Genomic DNA, 27,695 nt, shown 5'->3' with positions numbered 1-27,695 from the left:
TTAGTAACAAAGTATAGGCCCATAGCCGTTCAGGTCAGTCTTACGTCAAGGTAAGCAACTAAGATTTTGGCAAATGATTATTGTAGTTATCTTCTGTGGATATTGCTCAACTGATGTTAATACTTGAAATAATGTTATAAAATGCTTTTGATAGAAAACCATTGCAATAATTCATGAAATAATGCTTGTATAAATTCTCTAATAATAATAAAAATAATAATAATAATAATAATAATGAGGACTTTGTATAGCACCTAATCTTTAGAAGCTCTAGGCGCTTTACAACATTAGTCAACACCTATAAGATAAAAACATATAATGATATGATTACAAAAACAAACACCATGAAATTAGAAAGCATCAAGAAAGGAAAGTTTTGAACAATATTATAAAGATTATTTAGAGCTGTTATGTTTACAACAGTAAAAGGGTACCAACAATAGCAAAGTATTTTTTAGTTCTCTTTCTTCCATTTGATCTTTGGTAAATTAGCATCAAGACTTAACTTTTCAGTATTCTCAATACTTTGATTGCTCATAGAAAGACTTTGTTTCAGTGTTGCTCATTTTTAGTATTCAAACATTTCAATATAAATCAGACAACCAGAAGTCTTTGTCAGTAACAATCATCAAATATATATTTTTAAAAATGGCTGTTGAAACATATCAGTGTATGATCGGTGTTTGTAACAACAACAAACAGCTAGAAATTGACACATTTCAACTACGGTAATGGTCACACAATGAATGTTTTCACCAAGAAAGATGGGGATGGCAAGATTAATGGGCAGAAATGATGTCCAGTGAATATCACTTGACTTGCAACAAATAGCATTGATCCAAACCTCCATAATGACCTGTAAGGTCAGGGTCTACACTTTTTGTGTCAAATTGCAAGTAGAGCCAACATCAAGACCCTGATTTTCCAGGTATTGGCCCATGCTGTTACTGTATATTATAGAATTGGCAAGCACCATCTGTACTCACAGGTTAGTTTCATGATCTGCCATTGCATAATGTACTGGTAAATCAGGATCTGTCTCATTTGTTTTTAATGATTAGACCTAACATGGTGCATAGACCCAGAACTGCTCATTTGCTCTGTCATTGTTGTAATATGCCAGACTTTTTATTAGGAATGCATCACCTGCTATTATCGGTCAGGGTTGGTTACCATGGTGTCTCCTTGAACAAAGCACTTCACTCCATTTACCTCAACACTAAATAACCTACTTGTATTGGTGTGCCATAAAACACCAAACCAAGTCAAACAAAATGAATAGTTTATCCTTGTTCTAAAATTGTTGTAGTAACCTTTATTTCATGCTTACTGACTTTGGTTTGATTTCTTCATTTCTGCTAATCCCAGTCATGTATGCAACTCAGAGAGTGGAACACCATTGTCTACATTTCATGCACACGAAACAAATTTTATTAAGTTACACTGCAAAAAACATAGATCCATATCTGCCTTTGCATAATGTGTTGGTAGATCAGGGTCTATGCTGTTTATTCAATTGATTACTCCTAATAAACTTAATAGAGCCAATTCTGCTGGTGCAATATGTAACAGCTGATTAGAGTCTGTGTTGATTGTAGTTAATGCTAATAATAATAATAATAATAACAATAATAAAAATAATAAAAACAAAGACTTTATTTAGAAAAGGTAACTCAATTAGTTACTGAACTAATCTTCTTTGAGGCCTTCTATCTGTTATATACAATATATACAGTATATACAACATGATGTGAAGAATCTGGCTTGACACTAAATAATTATGTAATTTTAAAATTCAAAGTATCAAGCCTGGAACACATGCACAGGCATCTGTGAGAACATAAACATATATTAAACATAAAATATCACCCTGTATTGAAAAATCCAACAATGAAATGATGCAAAATTATAGAAAAGCAGGCAGTATTTTTTTTACTAAAACTGTTCAATTTTCTAAAGATTTCATCTATTTAAGACATTGATTATAAAAAGAAGAAATGCTAGGAGCCTGCCTTATGTCACTTGGAATGTCGTTCCATACCAGTGGACCAGTATATTGAAAACTTTCTTTAAACAATTCCTTCTTTGGCCTTTGTATAATGTAAGTTTTACTTCATAGGACCTTAAATTTGGAGTACCATCATTTGGATCCACTTATTAATGAGTATATTTGTTATGTTCATTTTCACCTGGTATGTCAGTGGGACAAGGATGTGCCTATGACAGTGATTCATTATAACAAGTTTTTGACTAGAATAAGGAATTTTAATCGTGCACTGCTGTATTGTTAGATGTTTTCACAGCGTCAACCTTTCAAGTTTCTGCCCATACACTTTTTTGCATTGTCTTTAATTTCATTCTGCTTTCCATTGGACATTTAACCCCCTAATTATTAAATGTAATGTTTTGTAATTTTCAAGGATATTTTGGGCTTCTTGGAAGAGTAATTGCTTTAAAATATAGCAGACAACAAACCAAAAGAAAACACAAAAATATAAACCACAATAAATTTCATTCATTGAATTTTTTAAAAATGTTTCATGTATCCAAGAATTTACAAACACAAGGTTGCTTATTCAAAAGAGAGACAACAGTAGAAGGAAGAGATGCAATTCCCAAATAAAAGTCTTTCTTAGTTACACCAGGAAATCTATGGCAAGTTTTTCATATTTTACCAGTAAGCTGAAAAAGCTAAACATGAAGCCACTGATCTGCACTCTATGTCACAATGGATATGGTCAGGAATGTGTTAGCCAAATAAGCAGACAAATTATTGGACAAAGAAAATAGGGAGAAGGGCCAACTGGATGGCAGAATAGCCTCATGTCATTCAGCTTCATGAAACTATAGACAGTTGTAAGCTGGTGAGGGGTGATTGATTGCTTCCTCTCCCTCAGTATCATCAGCATCTGTATCTGCAATTTAAGAAGTGGTAGTACATTGGGTGGCTCCATCTGCCTCTAAGAATGGATGGTTTGATACTTTTGGCTAAAAGTAAAGTTTGAAAAGAAGGGCTGTATATCTCTGTCAGAATGAACTCTCACATTAACCTATGAAATCAATCAATAGAGCACCTGTTGGTGAAGTTGGTTCTGGTCTAATAGGTGGAACTCAGTGGGCTATCAAATTGGTGTAGCTTGCTTAATTCAGGGATTATTTGCTAAAACTAATTAATTTGTAACTTGTTTGAAAAATGTAGATAATGGTAACATTGCAGAGTTGAAATCCCATGCATATTTTGGAAACTTATTTCATTATTTTTTAAGGGTGATGGAACTGGACAAACGTTGAACAAACAATGGTGCATTAAGTTCAAAAACTAAATCCTGGGGGGATTCAACCTCCCCATTTCCTCCCAAAACCTCTTGTCATCAAGTATTAGTGGAAAAAGTAACTGGAGCTAATCCCAAGACAAGAAAACTATTGTTTTATGATTATCTCTCCAGAGTTATGCCTGATTTAACTCTCAGGAAGTAATAATGAGTTAACCATACATAAACAGATTTTTGGGTAATCTAAAGTCAAACAAATGTTTTTTTTGTTATTTTGATAGGTATTTTCATAGGAGAGGGAATGAACATTATGTTGAGGACCTTACTTAATTAGGAAAGTAGGAAACATGGCCCAAGCTTTAAAAACCTCACTGAATCAGTTCCAATAGGTATCATTTATACAAAGTGAAAAGTTTTCAAAAATATCTTCAATGTAGTTATTTTCTGCCATCTCTAGGATCATCCCACAATTTGAAATGTATAACAAAATATAGAATCTGAAGTAAATTTACTGTTTTACAAATGCGGGGTCATCTGTCCATGTGAAATGTTGTTGTCTACAGTTCCTTGTAGAAATTCAAGAAATAATCAGTGTTTGAAATCCGAATAAGATTTTTAAGAAATGTGTTTGTTCAGTAATTCTGTATAACCACAAAAATATTTCCAGAGAAACAAATTAATCTTTTAGAATCCACATAATCTGAAGAAAAATTTTGTAACTCGAAAGCTGGCTACAACAAAAGTAAACGACTTGACATCAAGCATTTTTAAGCCCAGATTGACTAAATTCTCTCTAAACATCACTTATTAAAACTAACTAATGTGCCATTTCAGAAATGTCTGAATTGCAAAATAGAGGATCACTTGATCATGTTTACATATAAAAAATCATGTAGCCAGTATGACCTTGATAAAAACCAATCATTTTACTCCAAGAAAAAAAGTTGTTTACTTCACTAAAACTATTTATAAGCCTAGGGTCACATATTCAATACAACCTTGATCTCACTCTTATTACTCCCACAGTAATAAAAAAATATAATAATAGAACTTGTTGACGTGACTGTTACTAAATTTGAATTAAGGTCGGGAACCAGGTCAGACTTATTTGTTTACAGAAATGAATAGTCAAGGTCAAACTATTTTCTGGAAAAAGTAGGAGTTCCTAGTAAACAGAACTACATTATTTTGACATACAATGAAATGAAAAAATAGAAAGATTTTGAAACTTACAAACAATTACATCAGATATAAATTAAATCAAATATACTTAACAACATTGTCGCTATAAAACATTTTAAAATATTCAAAAGGTATTCCAGATCCATCAAATACTCGTGCTGTGCCTATGCATTTAGAAAATGTGTGAATATTGTGTGAATATTATTGTCCAGTTGAGATTTAGTCCATTGATGAAATTCAGGTGTTGTACAACTCAGCAAGTTCAAAGCTTTCAAAAACTAATTTTCATCACTATTGCCAACAATGTCCATCCATTCTTATTGTAAAGTCTCCCTTCGTCAGGTATATTTACAAGATCGGAATTCCTGTATTTTCCATTATTTCTCACCAGACTATGCATAATCATCATCCGACAAGTCTTCCGTTTTGGATGTACTTTGGTGAATTTGAAGATTAACATTTATAGATCGGAAAATTCCTCTTGTTAGCAGCCTGTCTCAAAGTCCAAATGTATCCAAATGGTATGCAAATGAATCATACTATGAAATAATTATTTACAAACGGTGGCCCAGTATTGACCATTCAGAGAATACATCATCAAAATGAGACATGTATGCGAGACTGATATACCAGTTCACAGTTTTGAGATGGAATTATTGTTCCTGGACTGCTTTACCAGTCTGCAGTGTTGAAAGGTTTAATAGTTAGTATTTTAACAAGGTAAGGAATAATAATAAAGATAACTAACCTGAATGTTCAATTCCAAGTGTAAAATATGTTACTTACAGGTGGTGCTCTGATTTTAATAGACATCGTACACACAGGAATGATGTATGTTGATATGTTGTTTGCTGTATGTGCTAAGAATTAAGTGTCCCATCTCCACTTTTCTGGTGTGCTTCACAGAGTAAAACTCCATCAACCAGGAGTTCTGAAATTTATTTTTCTGGCTTTTGCTTGCTTTGCTGATGGCTAATTGCTTCCTGAGTTGTCTTCAGAAAATGAACCACACTTGAACACTATTCTAACAAATAAAGTAATCATGCTTTGCATTTTATATATGGAGTAAAATTCATCTTCAAAGAAATGTTGAAGCTGTTCACAATCTAAATGCCAATAATCTTTAATACAGGTGGTTTAGACATTCTCTTTCAAGGCAGTAATGTGCAGTAACCTTTTTTCTTTAGCTTGCATCTAGCATCTCTTTGATTTACCTATATTGGGGTGGGGTCCACATTATCAACTTTACCCATGCAAAGTAGCACAATGGGCTCACTCACTGCAATCTTCAAAGTAGGCATCACACTAGCTATTGTGAGCGAATTATGTAATATGTGAAATGGTGGTTTATGCCTGACCTCTTTGCCTTTTAAATGCTGCTACCTTATTTAAACTGCCCAAGGGATAGTTTTACATCAGCTCCAGTCAGAACTGTTTGCTGTGTATGCATGCTAAATGTTATGGCATATACTGAAGTGATTTTATTTTCCCTTTTTGAAGGTGACTGAAAATCATATTTTTCTAAAAATGACCATGTCAGAGGCTTGGGAGTAAAAAAAACAATCATGTTTTTAGCATGACATTCTGTGTTATGGCAGGCAATTGGAAGAATTTAGCTTTGTAATCCAAATGTGTCAGTTTCTGTACCCATCAGACCACCAGCCAGAGTCAGATACCTGCATGTGTCCTTGGGGTAAGGCACTTAGCTCCATGTCCACAGCATGATACAGCCAATAATGTGATTAAAGAGCCATTAATATTCAACTATCTTTGTTATGCTTTGCAATTAGGTCATTATTAACCACTCACTGCCATCTCACCTTTGTAAGCATGGGTTCAAGTCTTGGGTTTTGCAGATGTGGGCTTGTTAAAAAGCTTTCCAGTAGCTTCCCATGGGTTGGTGGTTTTTCCCTGTATTTTTCTCTCACCTTTTTCTTGACCAATCATACTGGTCACTATGTAAAAAAAAATATTGTTAAACCTAAAACAACAACAACTTGTCTTTGTCTTTGTGCAGTCATGCAGGTGATGTCTTGGTGAGTATATTACCAGCACCACCAAAAAATTGTAGGTCACTGGAGGGCATTTGCCTTTAATAAGAAAATATTTAATTCTAATTGGCTCTTAAAATCTATCAGAAAGTGATGGATTTTCATCATTAGTAGTTATCATAGTATGAATGGTTGACCCAGAAGATGGTGGATATCCTTTTTAAAGGAGGTAAACCTGAGGTGAAATGAGAATTACTGGTGCCATTTTCCCTCCACAAATGTAACCAGTTGATTGTTGGTGGATTTCTATTGAAAAGACTGACCAGTGTGAGTCAGTTCAAAAGCAAAACGTTAATGACGAATCTTAAAATCAAATTCAAATATTTTCTCCTTGTAGTTGTGTGTGTGCAGGAATTCCTAGAGAAGCCTCAGAACATGTCAGTAGTGAAGGGGCAGACAGCTGTGATGAAGTGCTCAGTACAGAACATGGCAGGGCGGGTTCAGTGGGCCAAAGATGGGCTTATGCTGGGTAAGTAATTATTGCATCATAGGTCCAAGATAGAAAACATGTATTCAAAACTTTCATACAATGTATCTTCCATACTAAGTTAAAGGAAGGGTTTAAATAGTTTCAAACCGGGACTCCTATTATCAGAGAAAGCTATATTTATTGAAATTTTGCCAAAGATTTGTAAAATTGGAGAATGGGATTATTATGACAGGTGAGCTAATCTCTGGAATACTACAGTATAATCTGGTTGTGGTGTAGATTATTCCATTACACAACCTGAGGCAGCAGGTTAAGGTTTGGCATGAACATCATACAGTCTGGAAATAACATTGGGAAATCAAAGTCACACACCATGCACTTTGTCTTGCCAATCCTCAGCATGCTTTATTTACATTTATTGCTTGTGCAGAAATACTCTGAATAAACTGAACGTATGTATACATGTCACAGTGGCAGGGGATAGATTGGAATAGAACAGAACTTGCTAAGGAAAGCATCTATTCATTCTTCTAGAGAGCATTCCTGTACATAAAACTCATCTTTGTTTTAGATTGGAAATGGCTTGCAGTATGTTGTTGCTATTGTTCTTGTCGTATTACATGCTTTTGACATCTATCCTTGCATCAGAAGAGGATTCTCATTAACAATAGTATGCAGAACATAATTCTTATGCAGGAACTGGTACATGTATATGCATATATTCTAAACATGACTACATATGTACCTATAAAAATGAAAGGGCAAGGGTAAGTTCTGTTTGTATCATTTTAGGAATAAACATAGAAGAAAGACTTTCTTCACATGATTACAAAGTTCACTCCATAGACATATGCACATTTGTGATCATGATCAGCGAGCTGCTCCATCGATCAAATGACGTGTAGAACAACAACGCTCGTTGGCTGTTGAGCAGATTGTTATCCAGTTATAACCTGTTACAGAGGGTGGCCATATTGTGCAGACAAGCGTGATGGCTTGTAATATCATGTGTGTCAATCATACAGTTTTGGATTTTGTTGCTTGTAATGATACTCATATAACCTTATGGCCAAACAATTGAGAGCCAAGTGCCATTACCAGGGACACATCAAAGCAGCTGCCTCAGGCTGGCCTGGGCAGTTTTTGAACCTGTGACCCTTGTGATATGATTCTAGTGCCTTGACCAGCTGAGATACTGCATTACCCTAGAAATATTGTGCAATGCAGAACCTGCTTTAAAAGATTCTCAGCTACCAAATAGCATGAATATGCAAATTATGGCATGTCATTGAGGGACATTGCCAAAAAACACTGGGATACTACTGCTCAAAACAAGGGCAGATAAGGACCTTTAGGGTTTTATTTGCATTCTATAGAATGCTTCAGGATATATGATCAACTTTTCAAATGTATTCTTTATCAAGATGATACTCAGGGACTGGAATTAACAATGAAATGATAAAAATTGGACCTTCAGTCTATGTTGAGTTAATGAATAGATTACGTGTCAGCAGTTGTACATATTATATGATGATTGATACAGTACACAGATAATTTTCACAGATTTGGTTTTCAGACCATTGTATCCCCTAATAGCCTCTTTCTCACTGTTTCACCACCCCTATCCCATAAGCAGTAAAACTAGTTCCGTTCTGAGAAAAAAATAATAGAAAACACCGTCGTTTTAAACATTGGGAATGATTTTTTTCAAGTTGAACCCTCATTGAAAAAAAAATCAGTTATCTACAGAAAGCACTGACATTATTTCTAATTAGAATGCATTATTATTGACTTTTCTGTTTAATTTGCTTATTGTAAGACTAGACACACATGTTTAATTAAACTACATTTTATTGATATCTCTTTAATTTGCCTGTAAGTAAGCCAGAGAATGTTAGTTTTATTGTTTGCAATGCTCCAGTAAGCATCTGGATGATGATGATGAATTTTCATTTTTGTGCAGATAATGGTTATTTGAACATTGAGACAGAAAAGCCATTCAGTGATTTGTCCCTGGTGGTAAGACTTGTATTATTGTCATAATTGAACAGTGACAGGAGTTTTACAGTTTCTGATAGGCAGTAAAGGCCTTGTTTATCAGCAGGTTGGTTGAACTGTCTGTCATTTATAGGGTTTGGGTTAAAAGTTGATGTTAAATTCCCAGTAGATTGTAACATTGTACAGGTAGAACTCAGTATACAGAAGCTTATGTTAAATATTGTACAGCTTATAGTCTTAAACCTGATACTGATACTTAAAGTCATAGTTGGCTCTGTGTCCAGTTTAACATAGGGGGCTCCTGTGCACATTTAATTGCGACAAGATTGTATGACCATTTCTCAATGATCAAATCGTATAGAAAAGCAATGGAATCAGTCATTTCCTGCTGGAAGATTATCAATACAATCCATGATTGATAGGTAGTTTTAGAGCCCTTAATCCTGTTCACTAGACTGGATGAGGTAGTGGAACTTCCATTGGTTCAGTGTCCACTATGGTTGTGGAGGCTCCCAGATAATAGGGTCTTGATTATATGATATTTCTTTCATGCCAAATGACAATAGGAAAGTAATGGAATTGATGTCATTTCCTGCTCTAAGTTTATTAAACATGGGCTATGAAAACAGGCACTTTGAGAGCCAAGGATCTTAGGTTCTAGAGAGACTGGTGATAATAACAAGATTTCTCTTAACCACTCACAGCATAATGACATGCTGCAGCACAGAGCAAGATTCCGTCAGTTCATTTGCAGTGTAATAATGAGATAGGTCTGGTTGACAAGAGCTGAAGAAGGCTTTCAATGCATTTAGCACATGAAGAAATTGTAGGCAGTATACACACTTGCAGGGTACCATTGTTTTTAGTGCTTAACAACAGAGAAAATTTGCTAGCGTTGAACCTTATGCAAAATTTAATTTGCTCTTTCAATAATTTTCCCATATGAGTTAATAGGTGTATTAGTGGTATGCTGAAAATATCATGAAAAATGTTGATGTGACTTTTTAAATATGTATCATACATATAGTTGCAAGTAATGCAACATTGAAACTGTATGTTCTGACAAGATTTGGGCATGCCTGTGATTACATGTAACACTTTGCTATGTTGGTAATGGCCAGTGAAATGAGCACTGATATCAGATTTGTATTATTACTGGATGTGCTATCATAGTATTGGTCAATGAAATGAGCATTGATATCAGATTTGTATTATCACTGGATGTGCTATCACAGTATTGGTCAATGAAATGAGCACTGATATCAGATTTGTATTATTACTGGATGTGCTATCATAGTATTGGTCAATGAAATGAGCATTGATATCAGATTTGTATTATCACTGGATGTGCTATCATAGTATTGGTCAATGAAATGAGCACTGATATCAGATTTGTATTATTACTGGATGTGCTATCATAGTATTGGTCAATTAAATGAACATTGATATCAGATTTGTATTATCACTGGATGTGCTATCATAGTATTGGTCAATGAAATGAGCACTGATATCAGATTTGTATTATCACTAGATGTGCTATCATAGTATTGGTCAATGAAATGAGCATTGATATCAGAGTTGTATTATCAGTGGATGTGCTATCATAGTATTGGTCAGTGAAATGAGCATTGATATCAGATTTGTATTATCACTAGATGTGCTATCATAGTATTGGTCAATGAAATGAGCATTGATATCAGATTTGTATTATCACTGGATGTGCTATCATAGTATTGGTCAATGAAATGAGCATTGATATCAGATTTGTATTATCACCGGATGTGCTGTCATAGTATTGGTCAATTAAATGAACATTGATATCAGATTTGTATTATCACTGGATGTGCAGTGATATTTTTGGTCAGTGAAATGAGCACTGATATCCAGTTGGTATTATCACTGGATGAAAGAATGCCACATTTTTGTAATTAAACTGCAGAAAAACCAACAGGCTCATAGTATGCAGTATCGTCACCAGGCCCGGCCCTAGGGCAAGGCGAATGAGGCAACCGCCTTGGGCCCCGCACTTTCAAGAAATCAACTTCACAATGCAATTTCTTTGCTTGGTGCCCCACACTCATCGCTTGCTGCCTTGAGCCCCGCATGCTGCCTAAATTGGGCCCGCATGTCCTAGGACCGGGCCTGATCATCACTTTTAATATCATGAGGTGTTGTTATACATATGTAACATTGGAAAATTGTATCAGTTTATGAGACTGAACCATGCTGAAAATATGATGAAAAATGTTGACATTATGACAATTAAATTTGTATATGATATATAGTGACAGTCAACTAGATAATCAGGTGTCAAAATTGAATGCTGCAGACAATCATGTAATTGCTTAATACTTCATATCTTCCCAGAGATGTTATTATTCAGTGATCATCAGTATTGACAAATTAAGTTAGTTAGTTGGCATACGTTAGTCTCGAGAGACGATGGAACTGTGCCCATGAGAGATGTCCTGGTTGGTGGTTGTGCAGCGTCTGCTGTGGCTAAGTAGTCCAATGCGGGAGTGGCAGTCCCTGCTGCACTTGCTGCACTTGAAGGTTGTGTCAGGTGTTGGTTGAAGCTGCTTCTTCTTCCTCTGCGATCGTCTTTCATCAGCTAGCAAGCGTTGCTTGTCCTGTCCGGCTCTCAGACCAGTGATCAAAGCATGTCGCCAGCCTGATCTGTCTAGAGCGAGCTCTTCCCAGGTGTTGACATCAATATCAAGGGCTTTCATGTCATGCTTACAGACATCCATGAAGCAGAGATGTGGCTGTCCGATCAACCTTTTGCCAGAGGTGAGTTCCGAATAAAGAATGTCTTTGGGGATCCGTCCGTCAACCATCCGACGTACATGGCCCAGCCATCTGATGCGGCGTTGGTGGAGGAGTGTGATCATGCTGGGAATCTTGGCATGCTCGAGCACCTCGTTGTTTGTCACTCGATCGCTCCAGGTGATCCCGAGTATGCGTCAGAGGCATCGCATGTGAAAGGCGCTTTTCTCTTGTGAGGCGTACAGAGTCCAGGTTTCACTGGCATACATGAGAGTGCTTAGCACGCATGCATGGTACACGGTGATCTTAGTGTTCATGGTCAGCATGCTGTTGTTCCACACTCTCTGCGACAACCTGGAGAGAGTTGTTGATGCCTTTCCGATCCGCTTGTTGAGCTCAGGATCGAGCAAGAGGTTGTTGGTGATGGTAGAGCCGAGATACATGAACTGACTCACCACCTCAAGTTCGTAGTTGTTGATGATGTTGCTTGGGGGGTCCGCGTCCTGAACCATCACGTTTGTTTTCTTTAGGCTTATGGTTAACCCAAACTCACCACATGCTTTAGCAAAGTGGGCCATCAGGCGCTGAAGCTCAGCTTCTGTGTGGGTGGCTAGAGCAGCATCGTCTGCGAAGAGCATGTCCCTGATGGTTACTTCACGCACTTTGCTCTTTGCCTTCAGTCGTGCCAGGTTGAACAGTCTGCCGTCTGATCGTGTGTGCAGGTAAATCCCTTCTGTGGACGTCCCAAAGGCGTGCTTGAGCAGGACTACGAAGAAGATGCCGAAGAGCATGGGGGCAAGGACACAGCCCTGTTTAACTCCACTGCGGATGTCAAAGGGGTCGGATGTTGAGCCATCGTACTGCACTGTGCCTTTCATGTCATCGTGGAAGGACTGGATCATGCTTAGCAGCTTTGGAGGGCAACCAATTTTCGCCAGGATTGTGAAGAGTCTGTCTCTGCTGACCAGATCGAATGCCTTGGTGAGGTCTATAAAGGCCAGGAAGAGGGGTCTGTGTTGTTCTCTGCATTTTTCCTGCAGTTGCCTGACAGAGAAGATCATGTCGATTGTGGACCTCTCTGTGCGGAACCCGCACTGCGACTCTGGGTAAACTCTGTCAGCAAGCGTCTGCAGTCTGTTCAGGATGACGTGTGCGAAAACTTTACCCACGATGCTGAGAAGTGATATGCCCCTGTAGTTGTTGCAGTCGCTTCTGTCGCCCTTGTTCTTGTACAGGGTTATGATGTTAGCATCTCTCATGTCCTGAGGCACTGCCCCCTCGTCCCAGCACTGGCAGAGGAGGTCGTGCAGGTGTGTGAGAAGCACGCTACATCCACACTTAATGAGTTCTGCTGTGATGCCATCCTTCCCTGGGGCTTTACCTAGGGACAGTTTCTCTAAGGCCTTCTTTAGTTCGTCTACAGTAGGTTTCTCGTCCATTTCAGCCATGAGAGGGAGGTTTTCAGTGGCATTGATGGCATCATTGTTCACATGGTTCTCTTTGGAGTACAGTTCGGAGTAGTATTCCACCCAATGCTCCATCTACTTGCCCTTGTTGTGGATGGTATCACCTGCGGCAGACTTCAGTGGTGCTGTCTGTTTCTTCGTGGGACCCATTGCTTTCTTTATGCCATTGTACATGCCTCTGATGTTTCCAATATCTGCTGCTGACTGGATACTCTGACAGAGCTGAAGCCAGTATTCATTGGCACACTGCCGTGCTACTCTCTGCACTTTGCTTCTGGTAGACCTGTATGCCTGTAGTGTCTTCTGACAGGGGGATCGCTTGTATTGTAGGTGAGCACTGCGACGCTCTTCTGTGGCTGGCGTGAGTGTGGCAGAGTTAGCCTCAAACCAGTCATTGTTCTTTGATTGCTTCTTACCAAAGATCCGTGTAGCTGTGCTGTATACAGTCTCTCTGATGTAATCCCATTTTTCTTTGGCACTGCCTTTGGGGGGTTCTGAGTCAAATGTCTTGTAAAGAGCATATGTGAATTCCTCAGCCTTGTCTGGATATGATGTCTTGCTCACATCAATGCGTGGTTGACCCTCTTGCCTAGAGTGGTGGATCTTCTTTGGATGAAGCTTCATTTTGCAGCACACCAGCGAGTGGTTGGTGTCGCAGTCAGCACTGTGGAAGGTACGTGTAAGAAGCACACCCTTCATGGCTGACCATATTGTAATGATCAAGTCCAGCTGGTGCCAGTGTTTAGACCGGGGATGCCTCCAAGACACTTCGTGCTGTGGCTTTGCCTGAAAGAATGAATTGGTGATGCTGAGTTCGTGGTACGAGCACATCTCTAGACGGCGCTGCCCATTCTCATTCATCTTCCCAACGCCAAACTTGCCAAGACAGGAGGGCCAAGAGTCATGATCAGCACCCACCCTAGCATTGAAGTCACCCGGCAAAATCAAGTTCTCTTCCTTGGGGAATTTTGTTGATGAGCGAGTTTAACTCATCATAAAACTCATCCTTGGTATCTGTGGCGGATCTTAGTGTGGGAGCATAAACACTGATCAGGTTGACAGGTCTGTTTGTGTTGTGGAGGCGGAGGGATAGCAGTCTTTCATTTCCTTGTTGGCAGGGTTCTACATTCCCAGCAGAGTGTTCCTGACAGCGAATCCAACACCAAACTCTCTGGCTTCATCTGCACTCTTTCCTTGCCAGAAGAATGTGTAGTTCTTTTCTCTGAGGGACCCGGAATCTGGTAGTCATGTCTCCTGTAGTGAGGCGATGTCGACCTGGAGCCTTGCAAGTTCGTCGTTGATGACTGAAGTCTTACGAACATCACTGATGGTCTGGAGATCATCTGAAAGCCCAGTCAACATGGTCCGGACATTCCAGGTACCTAGCTTGAGGATTGAAGTCTTCTTTTTTATTTTTATTTTGTTATTTCTTGGTGCAGTAGTTGCAGTCCGCTTGTCAGGTACTCGCGTACCTTGAACCTTACACACCCAGAAAGGCAGGCGAACTGTGGCGGGACGGCACCTTATTGGCTGGGGGCTGCCCAGTTTGAGGCAGGTGATAGCTGTCCAGTGAAACATGTTGGTCTCTCCCACCGTCAGAAGCAACCCCTGGTGTCTGGCTCTACGCCAATTGAGCTGTGACTTATAACCGGTAAACTGCTGCTTCCCGTGTTGTGTAGACGCTATGGAGCGAAGCTGGAGTGTCCTCTCCAGGGCGCAAGCCTGAGCAGGGTGATATGGAGAATCAACTGTTGCCCATGCAGATGATCCCCCCTCTCCACGCAGCTGATGGATCCAAGGGAAAGGACAAGTCGATACATCATGGCACCAGCTGCATCGCAGGAGTTGCCGAGATGACACTGAAATCAGTGCCAAGTCGCCTTAGGGACTCTGACTCCAGATGTTCTGTTGGGGTTTACTCCCTTAGCCTTTCCCCTGAGAGGGTATAGTCGCAAGGCAGCAAAGGTTTGAAATCGGAGTTTACCTTCTCCTAGATGGGCGACCACCCAAGGTTAACGAGCCCTATCTGCCCGAAGCATCTGGTTTTGAGGCGCCAGAAGCTCGCCTGTCATCCCTTCTCCAGTCAGTTTAAACAGGTTCCGCCACTCGTGAAGGCCTGGAGCTGGATTTGGGTGTCAGAGGCTTTATCAGACGCAAGCTACTGGGAGATTTCCAAGGGAAGTGGGTGCTTATCTCCCACAACCGCCCCCGGCGATGACAACCCTTGAAACCCGACAAATTAAGTATCACACTGCTAACTGACCAAGCAGCTTTTATTGCATGCTATTGATGTCCTTAAGAAAACAATTAATTTTTTTCTCTGATTTTTCCAGAAGGATTGCTGACCAGTGAGGAACAGTAATTTCATCCAATAAAAAGTAGTGTTCTAGCCTGAACAGAAAATGAAATGTTTTATTGTGTTCAAGCTAAGATTGACATTAGCCAGTTCTCAGTCAGTTGCACTAAAAATTCCACTTATTGTATTCAAATGCATATATTTCAGCACAATGTATAGCCAATCATGTGCTAAAAAATGGTTTTAAACACCAAACAAAAACAACAACTATTTCCAGAAATGCAACATATTTGTCATGCACCCAGAATAACAAATGGCTTATTATGTTATGGGCTGTCCATGTGTTACCAATTCTGTTTCTACACAATAACTGTCCACCATCTATTTACCAAACTTTGTGGATGACTTGAAGTTTGGTTAACAAAGAACCCTATTGATTATGGGGTTCATAGGTCAGAGTCACTGTGACTGAAATTATAAAAGTGGTTTCTACACAATAATGATAGTTCCACATCACATACTTTGGTCAAGCATTGTGGGTAACTTGCACTTGGAGTAAGGATGGGGTATATTGATTTTGAAATTTAAAGCCAAGGTCATGGTCATGCAGAAAAGAAAAATGGTTTCTGTACACATATTTCAGTTGTCTACATAGAAGTGTATTAAATATGGGATGGGCATGTGCACAGTGCTCTATTTCTTTTTAGGTTGTTGTGACCAAGTTAAGAGTCTAACACAAGATATAGTAGTCTTGGTGCACCTTAATTTGCAGTGGGTTTTATTAGAAATGTATTTCAAAACAATAATGAAATATATAGGGAACATATGTACTGATTTCTTGAACACAGTAATGGGTAACATTCATGGTGAACAAAATGTTTTTTATCAATAAGCATCCTAATTGCATTCATAACTTAATCTGTTTTGCAAGTATACAGGTAAACTCAATATTTAAATAAGTCAGTTATTTAGTGTGTATTTTTCTTTTTGCAGTCTCAGATTTATACTAGATTTCTTTTTTTCAGAAGCATTATACTCCAATTTGTTACATGGTTACATAGCTCCTAATTTCTTTTTAAACTTTAAACAAAACTTGTATTTTATTTGCATTAGTTGTTTCTCTCATACTTCTTCACCTTTGGTATAATACTAGTGTGTGAACTAGAAATGCAAATCGGTGAACAAACAAAGTTGTTACATATTTTTATTTGAATATGTTTATGCCAATGTTCACGTAACTGTATCTTTCCAGAAATGGAAAATTTGTGAATGAATCAATCATTTCACATGAATAATCACAGACTGGTATACCATGTTTACCTATCGATATCCATAGTACTACAGACAAACATAGAACATGTCAAACATGAATTGATCCATCCGTGAAACATGGACAATCACAGAAAACAATCCATTCATAATGGAGGAACAAATATGAATGGCTAAACAATGTGCATCTCCATGACAACAAAACAATAAACTTTCCATATTTTATTTCTAAGTCTGTGCATGCTCTTGCAAATTCACATCTGTTACTGGCATGAGTTCCAATGGTGGCTTGCTTTTTATACTCATGGCCAGGATGATGGTACTGTGTTGAAAAAATACTCTGATAATTTTTAAAGACCTTGGATGTTACATCCCCAGATTAACAAATGTTTGATGATACATTTGTGTAATACAAGCTGATCTGCTGATTCTAACTGAAATTGTTTAGGGGCAATGAAGAAATTATGATAATGAGTTGAGTCATCACAAGGTTGGAAAAATACCTCATAATGAAGATCTTTGAATATCTCGTTACATAAGTAGATGTTGCTCATGATTGAACTTTTGTGATACCGATATCATAGGGGTAGAAAAGCTATATTACATATGTTGCACATGACTTACAAATATTCAAGCAGGTAAAGCTTTCCTTTCTGTAAAAGAGTGTGAAACCTACTACCTATTACCCAATCAGATCCTGGTAAGGAGCAATTCCACAATGACAGCTGTACTTGCACTGACTCTTGGTGTGAGGTTTGACCTCATTTATACTTGATCTCAGCCTTAAACAACCTCATTAATAAACACAGCTGTTTCTCATAATGAATTTCTTTGATGATTTAAGCTTGTAAACAAGTCTATAAAATATATTATCTTCAAAAGATCCTCTGTGGTGTTAGAAAAAGAAGCCAGTCATTTTCTCACCTTATAATAAACTAATGCTATACCGTACATTCACTTATTCTTTAGGCAGATGAGCTTAATTAAATGACTTATTTTGCCCCCCCCCCCATGGTTGAGTTTGCAGTAATATTATTGGAAAACAATATTTACTTCTGTTCTAGCCATTAATGTTGCTCTATTTCTAAATGTAGTAGTTAAAATTAAAATCTTTGAAAGTAATATATGGGATCAAGGCTAGAACCTTCAAAAAATCCACTCATCCAGTCTCACCCAGAGTAAACTTTTACTTAAACAGCTAATATTAGAAATATAAAAGATGATGATGTCAATAACCAAAGTTTGATCATGTGAAAGTTTGTTTTTCTGAACTTTTTCTTTTAGCCAGGCCATCATTGTGCTTTTTATTTGGCAAGCCTTTATTAGTACTGAAGAGTGAGGGAGAAGCACTTATATGAGCATGATCAAAACAGAATAGAAGACAAACTTATGGTAGAAAATTAGGACTTTTTTAGTGAATATTCCTGACAGAACATCTTTCTTACTATAGATAAACTGTTTAGCCCTGAATCAGCATTGACTTCATCAGACAAACAATTGGAAAATTCAGTTGACCACCAGAAATTTTCACTCGCTTTATGAAGTATAGAGAGACCGTTACTAACAATCCAGATAATTCACACCTTTTCATCTAGTGGTACCTGTGTCTGAGATGCAGATATGCTATGTTCAGTCTGTTCCTGACAATTAGCACCGAATTAACACATTAATCCATGGAGGGTTTTGTCATTTTCGCATGAAATTCGAGTAGGAAACACATTTTGAAGCTTTTTCTGAATACATCCTAAGACATCAACTTCCATGGTGATTTTCAAATAACCTAATTCCTGGTTGTGTTAGAAACATCAATTTTGTTTCTTTTGCTAAACGGACCCATTATTTTCATATCCAGCCACTCTTTATTCCAAATGTCCATCTTATCCTACTTTTTGCAAAGGTTCATCTGTCGGTTGCAGTTCACACTGGTCTGCCTTAGATCTGAGACCAAAAAGTCTAAAATCCAGACACAAAATCGGATTCTGACCACGGACGAATTTTGGGTGGAAACAGATCGGGTTTAAAAAAAATGAGCTTTTTCCCTCTGTATTTTGTAATGCAACTGGAACTTCCAGATAATTTGGTATCATTGTAGAGCTACATCTGTCTGCCTTTCTATAATACCACCCACTTTAGTGTATCATGCATGACCTTGACACAGCTCAGCAATAGGCTACTACCTCCTGCCAGGGGTTAATGTGTCATCAAGGGAATCCTGCTGATGTTGATAGAAAGATCATATATGGAGAAAACAATGTGTTTTATATTCCTCGAGTTATGACAGTCATTCAGACTCATCAGAGAGAAAAATGAATAAGGGAGAATTGTTTGTTATGTTTACTGTATGAACTCACATTAAACTGCAAACTGCACAGACCCAGATCTGTTGTCACAAAATGCAGTGGCAGATATAGATCTATGCAGTTTGTTAGGAGTAATCAGTGGAGCAAATGACATACATCCTGACCTGCCAGCGCATTACATCAGCAGACCAAGGTAAATTTTGCCTGCAGTTGAACTGGAATTTGTGAGTGTATATATATATATGGTTTTTGTTACTATTTTGGGAAAAGGGAAAAACTGGCAAATTAGCAATGTCCAAACCTTCTATACCCACCAAATCCTTGAAATTGATGTTGAAAATTATCACTTATCACTAACACAGTTATCAGTTGATGAACCAACAGTTTTTTATTCTTAACCTCTGCATGTAGTAAAATGCCACACACACAGGCAGAAAGGTGCTATGTGTGCGGTAAGACTTTGATTTAACATGACACTTGAAGAAAAACTGCATTGATGTAATAATTAGTTTAGTATTGAATGTACAAGAAATTGTCAAAGTGGGTGACACAAAGGTTGCACATATTACTAGAGGAATGATTGAAATAGGAGCATACATTTCTTTGCATTGTTTGATTACAAATGCATTACCAGTAAAATGAAACACAGTAAAGCTATTTTCTGTCAACCAAAATTTTTCTTCCTGGGATGTTTTAGGATAAAGGATAACGAAGTTTCCGTGACTAAAATATTTATGAAAAGCCATATCTTTGCCAAAAAATGTGCAGACAAATATATTTTCACTTTACTTCCCGGTTGCTCGTTTCTGAGTTCGTGTTCCCTTGTTATTCTCAACTTCAGAAAGTCAATATTGTTCATATTTTGATTAAACATTTCAACCCTTTGCAAACTGATTCATCACATGCAGTTTGGTATATTAAATTGTCAGATTTTCTGTAGACAGTATTTAATAATTAAAAAATTTAAACTTTAAATGCATATCTCAAGGTGCAAAATGTGATGAGCAGCTTCAACCTTTATTTACTTAATTTTACCTAAGAATATTTTCCTGAAGACTTATTGGTATAATTTACATTTTCTGAATAATTGGTTACTATTAACAAAATTATGACACCAGAAAAAAGTAAGTAAAAACAGTGAACACATAAAACTTGTTTTTGTCACTGTCGTGTTTATCTTTTCCAAGTTCCTGATTGAACCTGGATTCCTGATCACAGGTTTTCTAGGGTGTGGAGGGATTGGTTGATATTTGACAATGTTTCATATGTTTCATATTTGTTTGTGATTCGTTATATTTTAGTACCACTGAATTTTACGAATATACCTGATGACCTGGCAATGCCCTCTGATGCAGATTTGAACTTGACCTACAAACTGAATGCATTCTTAGAAATTAAAAAAATATATACATGGTATCCTTGATTGGCTGTGGTTGCTTCAAAACTACTAATAAACAAGGACAAAACAGGTATCACACACACACACACACACACAGACACACACAACACACACACACTCTCTCTCTCTCTCTGACAAGTCTGGTCCAGCTGCAGGCAATATGGACCTTGAACTGCTGTCACATAATCGACTTAAAGATTTGCATACACCCAGCTCTTTTAGCACATTATATTGTAGCATATCTGCATCTGTGCAGTTTGCAGTTGTACAAACCACATACATCCATCATAATCCTTGATCTAGCCATGAAACATCAACAATAAACTACCACATCATAGCAGGGTAAAGGGATAGATTAGATATGATGTAGGCATGATTCACCAGGGAAAGTTACTTTGTAGAAGAATGACAATGTTTGAATAATGTTCTGACAGTAAAGTGATTAGCCAGATCTCAATGAGCATCGTACATTGATTGATGCTGATATTTGCAATCTGACACCATGTTAACTTGATCTCTAAACTGACTGCACTCTGAGGAAGTTTGATTGATATAAAATCAATATTTATGGCAGTGAATTAATTTCTTTTGTGGTTTTGAAAAAAAGAAAAAAAGATTTCAGCATCAGATTCCAAGTTATTTTATTGGTTCTTATGGAGCCAAAAAGTATCCAATCAGTAATTACTAAAAATACTTGACAGTAATATTATCCAGGTAATGATCAACAAAATTTGTAAATTTTTCCTTGTACTTAGATTTTTAATTAGCTTGCTAATAATATTTAATCAGAAAATAAAAAGGATGCAAAATCACTTTTTTTTTGTTTTAACATTTAAATATGGTAACCTTTTTATGCTTGTGGAAGGAGTAGAGGGAAATATATATATATATATATATATATATATATATATATATATATATATATATATATATATATACACACACACACACATATACATACATACATATGTGTGTGTGTGTGTGTATATATATATATATATAAAATGTTTGAGGAAATTGTCAAAATTTCATAGAGAAAACTTTATTATTAAAGAGATTGTAGATTTTTTTTAATTAAATTATTTTAATCTGTACTGCATATTAAATGGTCTGTGAATAAAGACCCATCAATTTACCAACGAAGTAATACAAAAAATTAGAACCTCTCAGTTTGAGGAAAAAGTTTTGAGGAGTTTAGGTTAACTTGGGCCTGATCTCAGAATTTTGAATGTCACATTAAATGCTTCCCAACCTCAAAACTGGTAAAGTTTAGCTTGAAAAATCAAATTTTTGTTTATGCTGTAGTATCATTTATTTTTGACGGTCTGAGTTGTTGTGGTTTTGTACAGAAAATACATTTTCTTGGTACTTAAATTCATGTTTTTGTCTGTCAAAGTTTGCATATTTTAATTTGTGGATTAATTGCTGCTACGAATACCCAAAATAAAGAATGCCAAAAAAAGCTGTACTGATAATGGTGGTCATGTTACAAATCAAACACCTGTCTTAATCAATCAGATACACTCGACATCAAAGGGTGCTCAGTCACCCATCCAACAACAGGAAGCTAATTGGTTCTTAAAGTACCTGTGTATTATGTCTTCCTTAAAACAATGTTCATGAAGTTTCACCATCAATTACTTTCCCATGACCCTGGCATTTTGCAACACTGGGGCTAAAATTCAACTTAGATATCAGGTCAGTTTGGATAATGTCATCAGTGTACGTTTAAATTGAACACATAACCAGCTGCCCCGTGCTTATTGTAGTAGCAAGCAGTGTTAACATTTGATGTGTTCAGATTGTGAAAAGAAGCAAAATAGCTTAAAAAACATTGAAATTACTCTTTTGTTTGAGGCTGTCTCATGTACAAACAACTTGAACCAATAAACTTTACTTAAAAAGAAATGAAGTCCTATTTCCACAACTGGTATGCGAATTATGTCATGGAGATCATCAAGGAGAAGAAAGATGTCATTAATGAAGATCAAGGTACATTTAGTGGACCTTAAAACCTTGTTATTGAAGTTTTTTCATGCTGTGCAGTTCATGCAAAAATTGTGAAAAATCAGACCCTATTATCTGTTGATATGGGAATGATAGACTTGTTTAATTCAGCAATTTCATGTTATTTTTAGCTAACAAACATTTGTGTACAACAGCAGACTCTGGGGCCCCTGAGTGGCCGAGTGGTCTAAAGCGCTCTCTGTTGCGGATCACTGCCATCTCACCTCTGTCTGCGTGGGTTCGAGTCTGGGATTCGGCTAATGTGGGTATGTGAGAAAGCTTGCCAGTAGCTTCTCGTGGGTCAGTGGTTCTTTCTGGGGTTTTCCCGGGTTCTTCCTCCACCATTAAAAATGGCCGCCATGTATAGCCTTTCGTGTGCTGAAAAATGGTGTTAAACCCAACAACAACAACAACTTCAGCAGACTCAGTTGACATGATGTTGATTCATTGGTTTTGTCCAGAAATCAGTGCAACACAGCTAATTTGAAAATCTTGTTGTCACAGAAGAATATCAAAGATTGTTTCAACATGTTACAGATATAAGGAAAAATGGTTGTACCGTATATACTTGTGTATAAGCCCATTCACATATTATAAAGCCGATCCTCAGACTAAACAGGTATAAACACTAAATAGTGCATGACTTGCGTATTAGCTGACCCACAACTCCAAGATATCTCAAGATGCATGCGGTAAGTTCTAAATGCATTTATTTAGGCAAACTTATATTTAAAAAAAATTACATGTATACTTATCTCAAGGTTGGCGTGCATGATTATTAAAAAGAAATGGTATAAACTTGCTTGAAAAGTCATTTATTTAATTTTCTGTTTTCTTATTGTTTCTGCCTAATTTAGATTTGTCTGTAATTTGATCGAACAATGACAAGAATTTAGCATCGCAAGTTACCGTCTCCCTTTTGTCTCGGTTGTTTGTTTATGCATTATTGCATTGGACATTTTATATCAGTGCACTGGTAATTATGTTTGTTTTTACTTTGCCTTGAAATTCTTCAGATTTTAGGTACTAATCTCTATTTTTTTTATTCAGTCTCACTACTTGGCTTTTGAAAAGTTCCTAGGTATGCCTTACACTCTGTTTTACAAAACTATAGTAATCGTGCTAATATTATGGAATAAAAGGAAATTACACATCAATGTACTGGTGTAGTTGCCAGTCAAAATTCCCCCTTAACACTAGCCACTTTCATACACATGTATGTGCATGTGCATGTAGGCATGCATGCATGTATGTATACATACATACATACATACATACATACATACAGCTGACCTAGACTAATCCAGTAGTAGGATTCAAACCCGCATGTTCTTTCTTTCGCAAGTCTGGAATGCAAGCCACTGAGCCACTGGGGGTTTCTGCCTGTCTGTATGTATGTGTGTGCATAAATGTGTACATGCATGCATGAATGTATACATACATACAGCTGATCATGAGTAATGCTGTAGTAGGATTCAAACACATTCTTTCTGTCACAAGTTTGGAACACTAACCACTGAGCCACTGTGTTTCTGTCTGTCTATATGTACTGTCTGTCTGTATGTCAGCTTGGCACCAATGGTATATGTGCATGCAGGCAATAATGTATAGCAAGCACATCAGCAGAACGCTGGATATCAAGAAGGGAAATAATTTTGTATTAAATTTGTGTTTTGTGGCAAGAACAAAATTCAAAAAATTCATACTTCACAAATATTAGCAGTGTTGTAAACAAAACGAAAATTTCACTTCCCTTCTAGGTCAGCTGTATGTATGTATGTGTGTGTATACATACATGCATGCATGCCTACTTGCACATGCACATACATGCATTCAGGCAGAAACACTCAGTGGTTCAGCAGTTAGCATTCCAAACTTGAGACAGAAAGAATATGGGTTTGAATCCTACTACTGGATTACTCTGTGTCAGCTGTATATATGTATACATGCATGCATACTTACATGCACTTACACTTACAGACAGACAGACAGAAACCCACAGTGGCTCAGTGGTTTGCATTCCAGACTTGTGAAAGAAAGAATGTGGGTTTGAATCTTTCTGTTGGATTGCTCTAGGTCGGCTGTATGTATGTATACATACATGCATACACATACACACACATGTACATACACATGTGCATACAAACAAACAGACAGACAGAAACACACAGTGGTTCAGTGGTTAGCATTCCAAACTTGTGACAGTAAGAATGTGGGTTTGAATCCTACTGCTGCATTACTCAAGGTCGGCTACCATAGTTTTCCTATGGGTAAGGCAATTTCTACATTTACCTCCGATACAAATAATCTACATGCGATGCTGGGAAACACTAAACCAAACCAAATCATACATACATGCATATCAATTTGCTTTACATTTCCTTGACTTGAAAATGACTTCTCTAATTTTGTTACATGATCCAGGTACTTTTCAAGGAGCTGATGTTGTTATGTATTATTAGCTGTAATTCTAAATGCATGCTTTTCTTCATCAAACATAGGATGCTTTAATGGCTGTTGATATTAGAATGAGATCGGGCTATTGATAGAATGCATCCTGTAAAAAGCTCAGCCTCTCTAATCCTCTCATGACAGTCTTCATAGCAGGGATTACAACTGCATACATATATTCTCAAGTCAAACTGCAAACAACAAAGATCCTGATCTGCCATAATGCACCTGCAGAGCAGGGTATATGTTGTTTGTTCTGCTGATACTCTGAACAAACTGCACAGACCCAGATCTGCTACTGCATTATGTGACAGCAGATATGGGTCTGTACACCTTGCAGTTGGACTAGACCTACAAGTGAGTATATATTTTATTTTGTCCAGGATTGAATGAAAGAGAACTGATCAACTGTTGATTCATCCAATTATACAGGATTTCTCCAGCAGTAAAAGCCAGGGTCCTGTTTTGTAAATGATTTGAAAGGTTAGGGCTGGTTTATCTTAGGAAAAGGTTTTCTTACATAAAAATTTGGCTAAACTTTTATGAGTGTTGGGCATGTATAATAGGTGAATTAAAATGGTGTATTGGAGAGAGTGAACTATGATCACGTGTTTGAGAGAAAAAACTATAAGATGTATTTTGAGTCAGGCACTGGATCTCAATAATGGCTCATTGATGTATTTGCTTGCTTTTTACCCATTATGATTGTTGGCATTTTTCAAAAAAAATATGTTAAAATTATAGAGGCATTAAGTATTGAAAGTAAGATGACTTGACAACTTTTTCTGCAATTTCCCTTAATTTTGTTGTGGGGTTTAACGCCATTTTGCCCTTAATCATAAGGTCATTATTTTAACTTCAGATTAGAAGTATTCTACATATTTACAAAACCTAGCTTAATTATTGAATGATTAGAGTGTAACTTTAAAAGCATTTCTCTCTCTCTCTCTCTCTCTCTCTGGGGGCCCCGAGTGGCCGAGTGGTCTAAAGCGCTATCCATCACAGATCACTGCCATCTCACCTCTGTCTGCGTGGGTTTGAGTCTCGGGCTCGGCCAATGTGGATATGTGAGAAAGCTTGCTGGTAGCTTCTCTTGGGTCAGTGGTTCTTTCTGGGGGTTTTCCCCGGGATCTTCCTCCACCATTAATACTGGCAGCCATGTATAGCATATCTTGTGCTAAAAAATGGCGTTAAACCCTATAACAACATAACAACTCTCTCTCTCTCTCTCTCTCTCTCTCTCTCTCTCTCTCTCTCTCTCATCTCACAACGTTGACCTACATTAGCCCCCACTATGAATCAAATATTGCAGCTGCAGTCTTGGATCACATACAACTGTTTCAATTTTGTTTTGTAATGGCTAATTATTTAATTCATAGTTCTTGGTTCATAAAAGACAAACTTAACTGTTATCTCACATCATTGAATACCCTATTTTTGTGGTGTTTATGCACTGTTATGACACCATCTTGTTGAAACACCCCTCCATATAAGGCTGTCCCACTTATAATGTGGATCACTGATGTGGCTCCTGTACACATTGTTATACAGAGGGAGTAATGTATTTATGGTAAATGGATTGGTGGGGTATGTTCCAGATATTCAAAGTAAATATGACATTGATTGTTCAAGTGACTTTTGTTTGAAGTATGATCTAAGAATGCCTCATCAGGAAGTGATTGATGAGAGACAGCATACAGATATAGCAAGCCATATTGTCACTTGTAATAATAGAATTTCCAGTAGATCTTGAAAGAAGATCTCTCTTGTACCTCACACTCATTTTTTTTTCTTTCATATTACCATATATACTTGCTTATAAGTTGAAGCAAACTGCAAACAATAAAGATTCTGATCTGACATAGCATAATGCACCTGCAGATCAGGGTCTATGCTGTTCTACTAGTTACTCCTAACAAATTGAACAGATTCAGATCTGGGGCCTGTGCAATTTGCAGTTGGATTTATGTTATATGCAAGTATAATTGGTAGGTTCCACAATAGGATCTGTACAGAAGATTGGAGCTTGCAGAGGAACAATATAGAATCTTTTTTTGCCATAAAATAGACACATATTTATGGTTCTTTTGTAGAGAGGGAGGGAGGGGGAGAGAGAGAGAGAGGTTTGTTCGTTTTTGACAGATATGTATCTTAGAGTAAAGGATGTAGATTTTCATGAATGAAATTTAAAATTTATGTCAATAAGATTCATTCCTTTATCTTTTTTGGCCATATTTACAAATTTTAACAAGCAAGAGGTACTTGCATTAAATAGTATGTAGTGTAATACAGAATGACTGCACAACTCCTAGATTTAAAGCAGACAATTGCAAGGATACACTATTCTCTTATTACACTTTGAAAGTATTTGGATACTCTGTAATACAGGAAATATCACCAATGGGGCAAAATATTGAAAGTCAAAAATCCCCTTGGTGTCAGAACTGGAGGTCAGACTGAGTAAAAAGCAAAACTTTGTACTGAAAATTTGGGGTCAGATTGAAAATTTGAGTCTCTGAAGCACTGAATACTGCACACTTGATGTCTTTAAATAAATCAAGAATAGCCCCCCATGTTTTGATGTAAGACAATAAATTTAACATCAGCTTCATAATTTAGTCATAGAAGTAGTGCAAAAAAGTGAAATGTGTGGTTTCATTTACCTATGTATTGACCAGTAATAACATTTAGCACAAAATACCATATATACTCGCTTACAAGTCCAGTCCAGCTGCAAATGGCAGACCCAGATCTGCTGGTGCATTATGCACTGGAAGATCAGGGTCTTTGCAGTTTGTTAAAAGTAGA

At 37.2% G+C, this 27,695-nt stretch overlaps 1 protein-coding gene across 9 annotated transcripts in view; it reads left to right on the top strand.

Annotated features, from left to right (window-relative positions):
- LOC149794253 (nephrin-like) overlaps positions 1-27,695 on the top strand; it is a 347,553-nt gene that overhangs the window by 214,461 nt on the left and 105,397 nt on the right. For all 9 annotated transcript variants that reach the window (XM_089968389.1, XM_089968382.1, XM_089968380.1 and 6 more), the window contains one exon: positions 6,843-6,974. In XM_089968389.1, the coding sequence (XP_089824515.1) occupies positions 6,843-6,974 (132 nt within the window). The remainder of the gene's footprint in view (positions 1-6,842; positions 6,975-27,695) is intronic.

The sequence above is a fragment of the Sinohyriopsis cumingii genome, chromosome 8, assembly GCF_028554795.1.
Source record: "Sinohyriopsis cumingii isolate HCF-2022 chromosome 8, ASM2855479v2, whole genome shotgun sequence".
NCBI classification, from domain to species: Eukaryota; Metazoa; Mollusca; class Bivalvia; order Unionida; family Unionidae; genus Sinohyriopsis; species Sinohyriopsis cumingii.
Note: the sequence above shows the minus strand (reverse complement) of the source record. Positions and strands in the feature narration are given on the sequence as shown.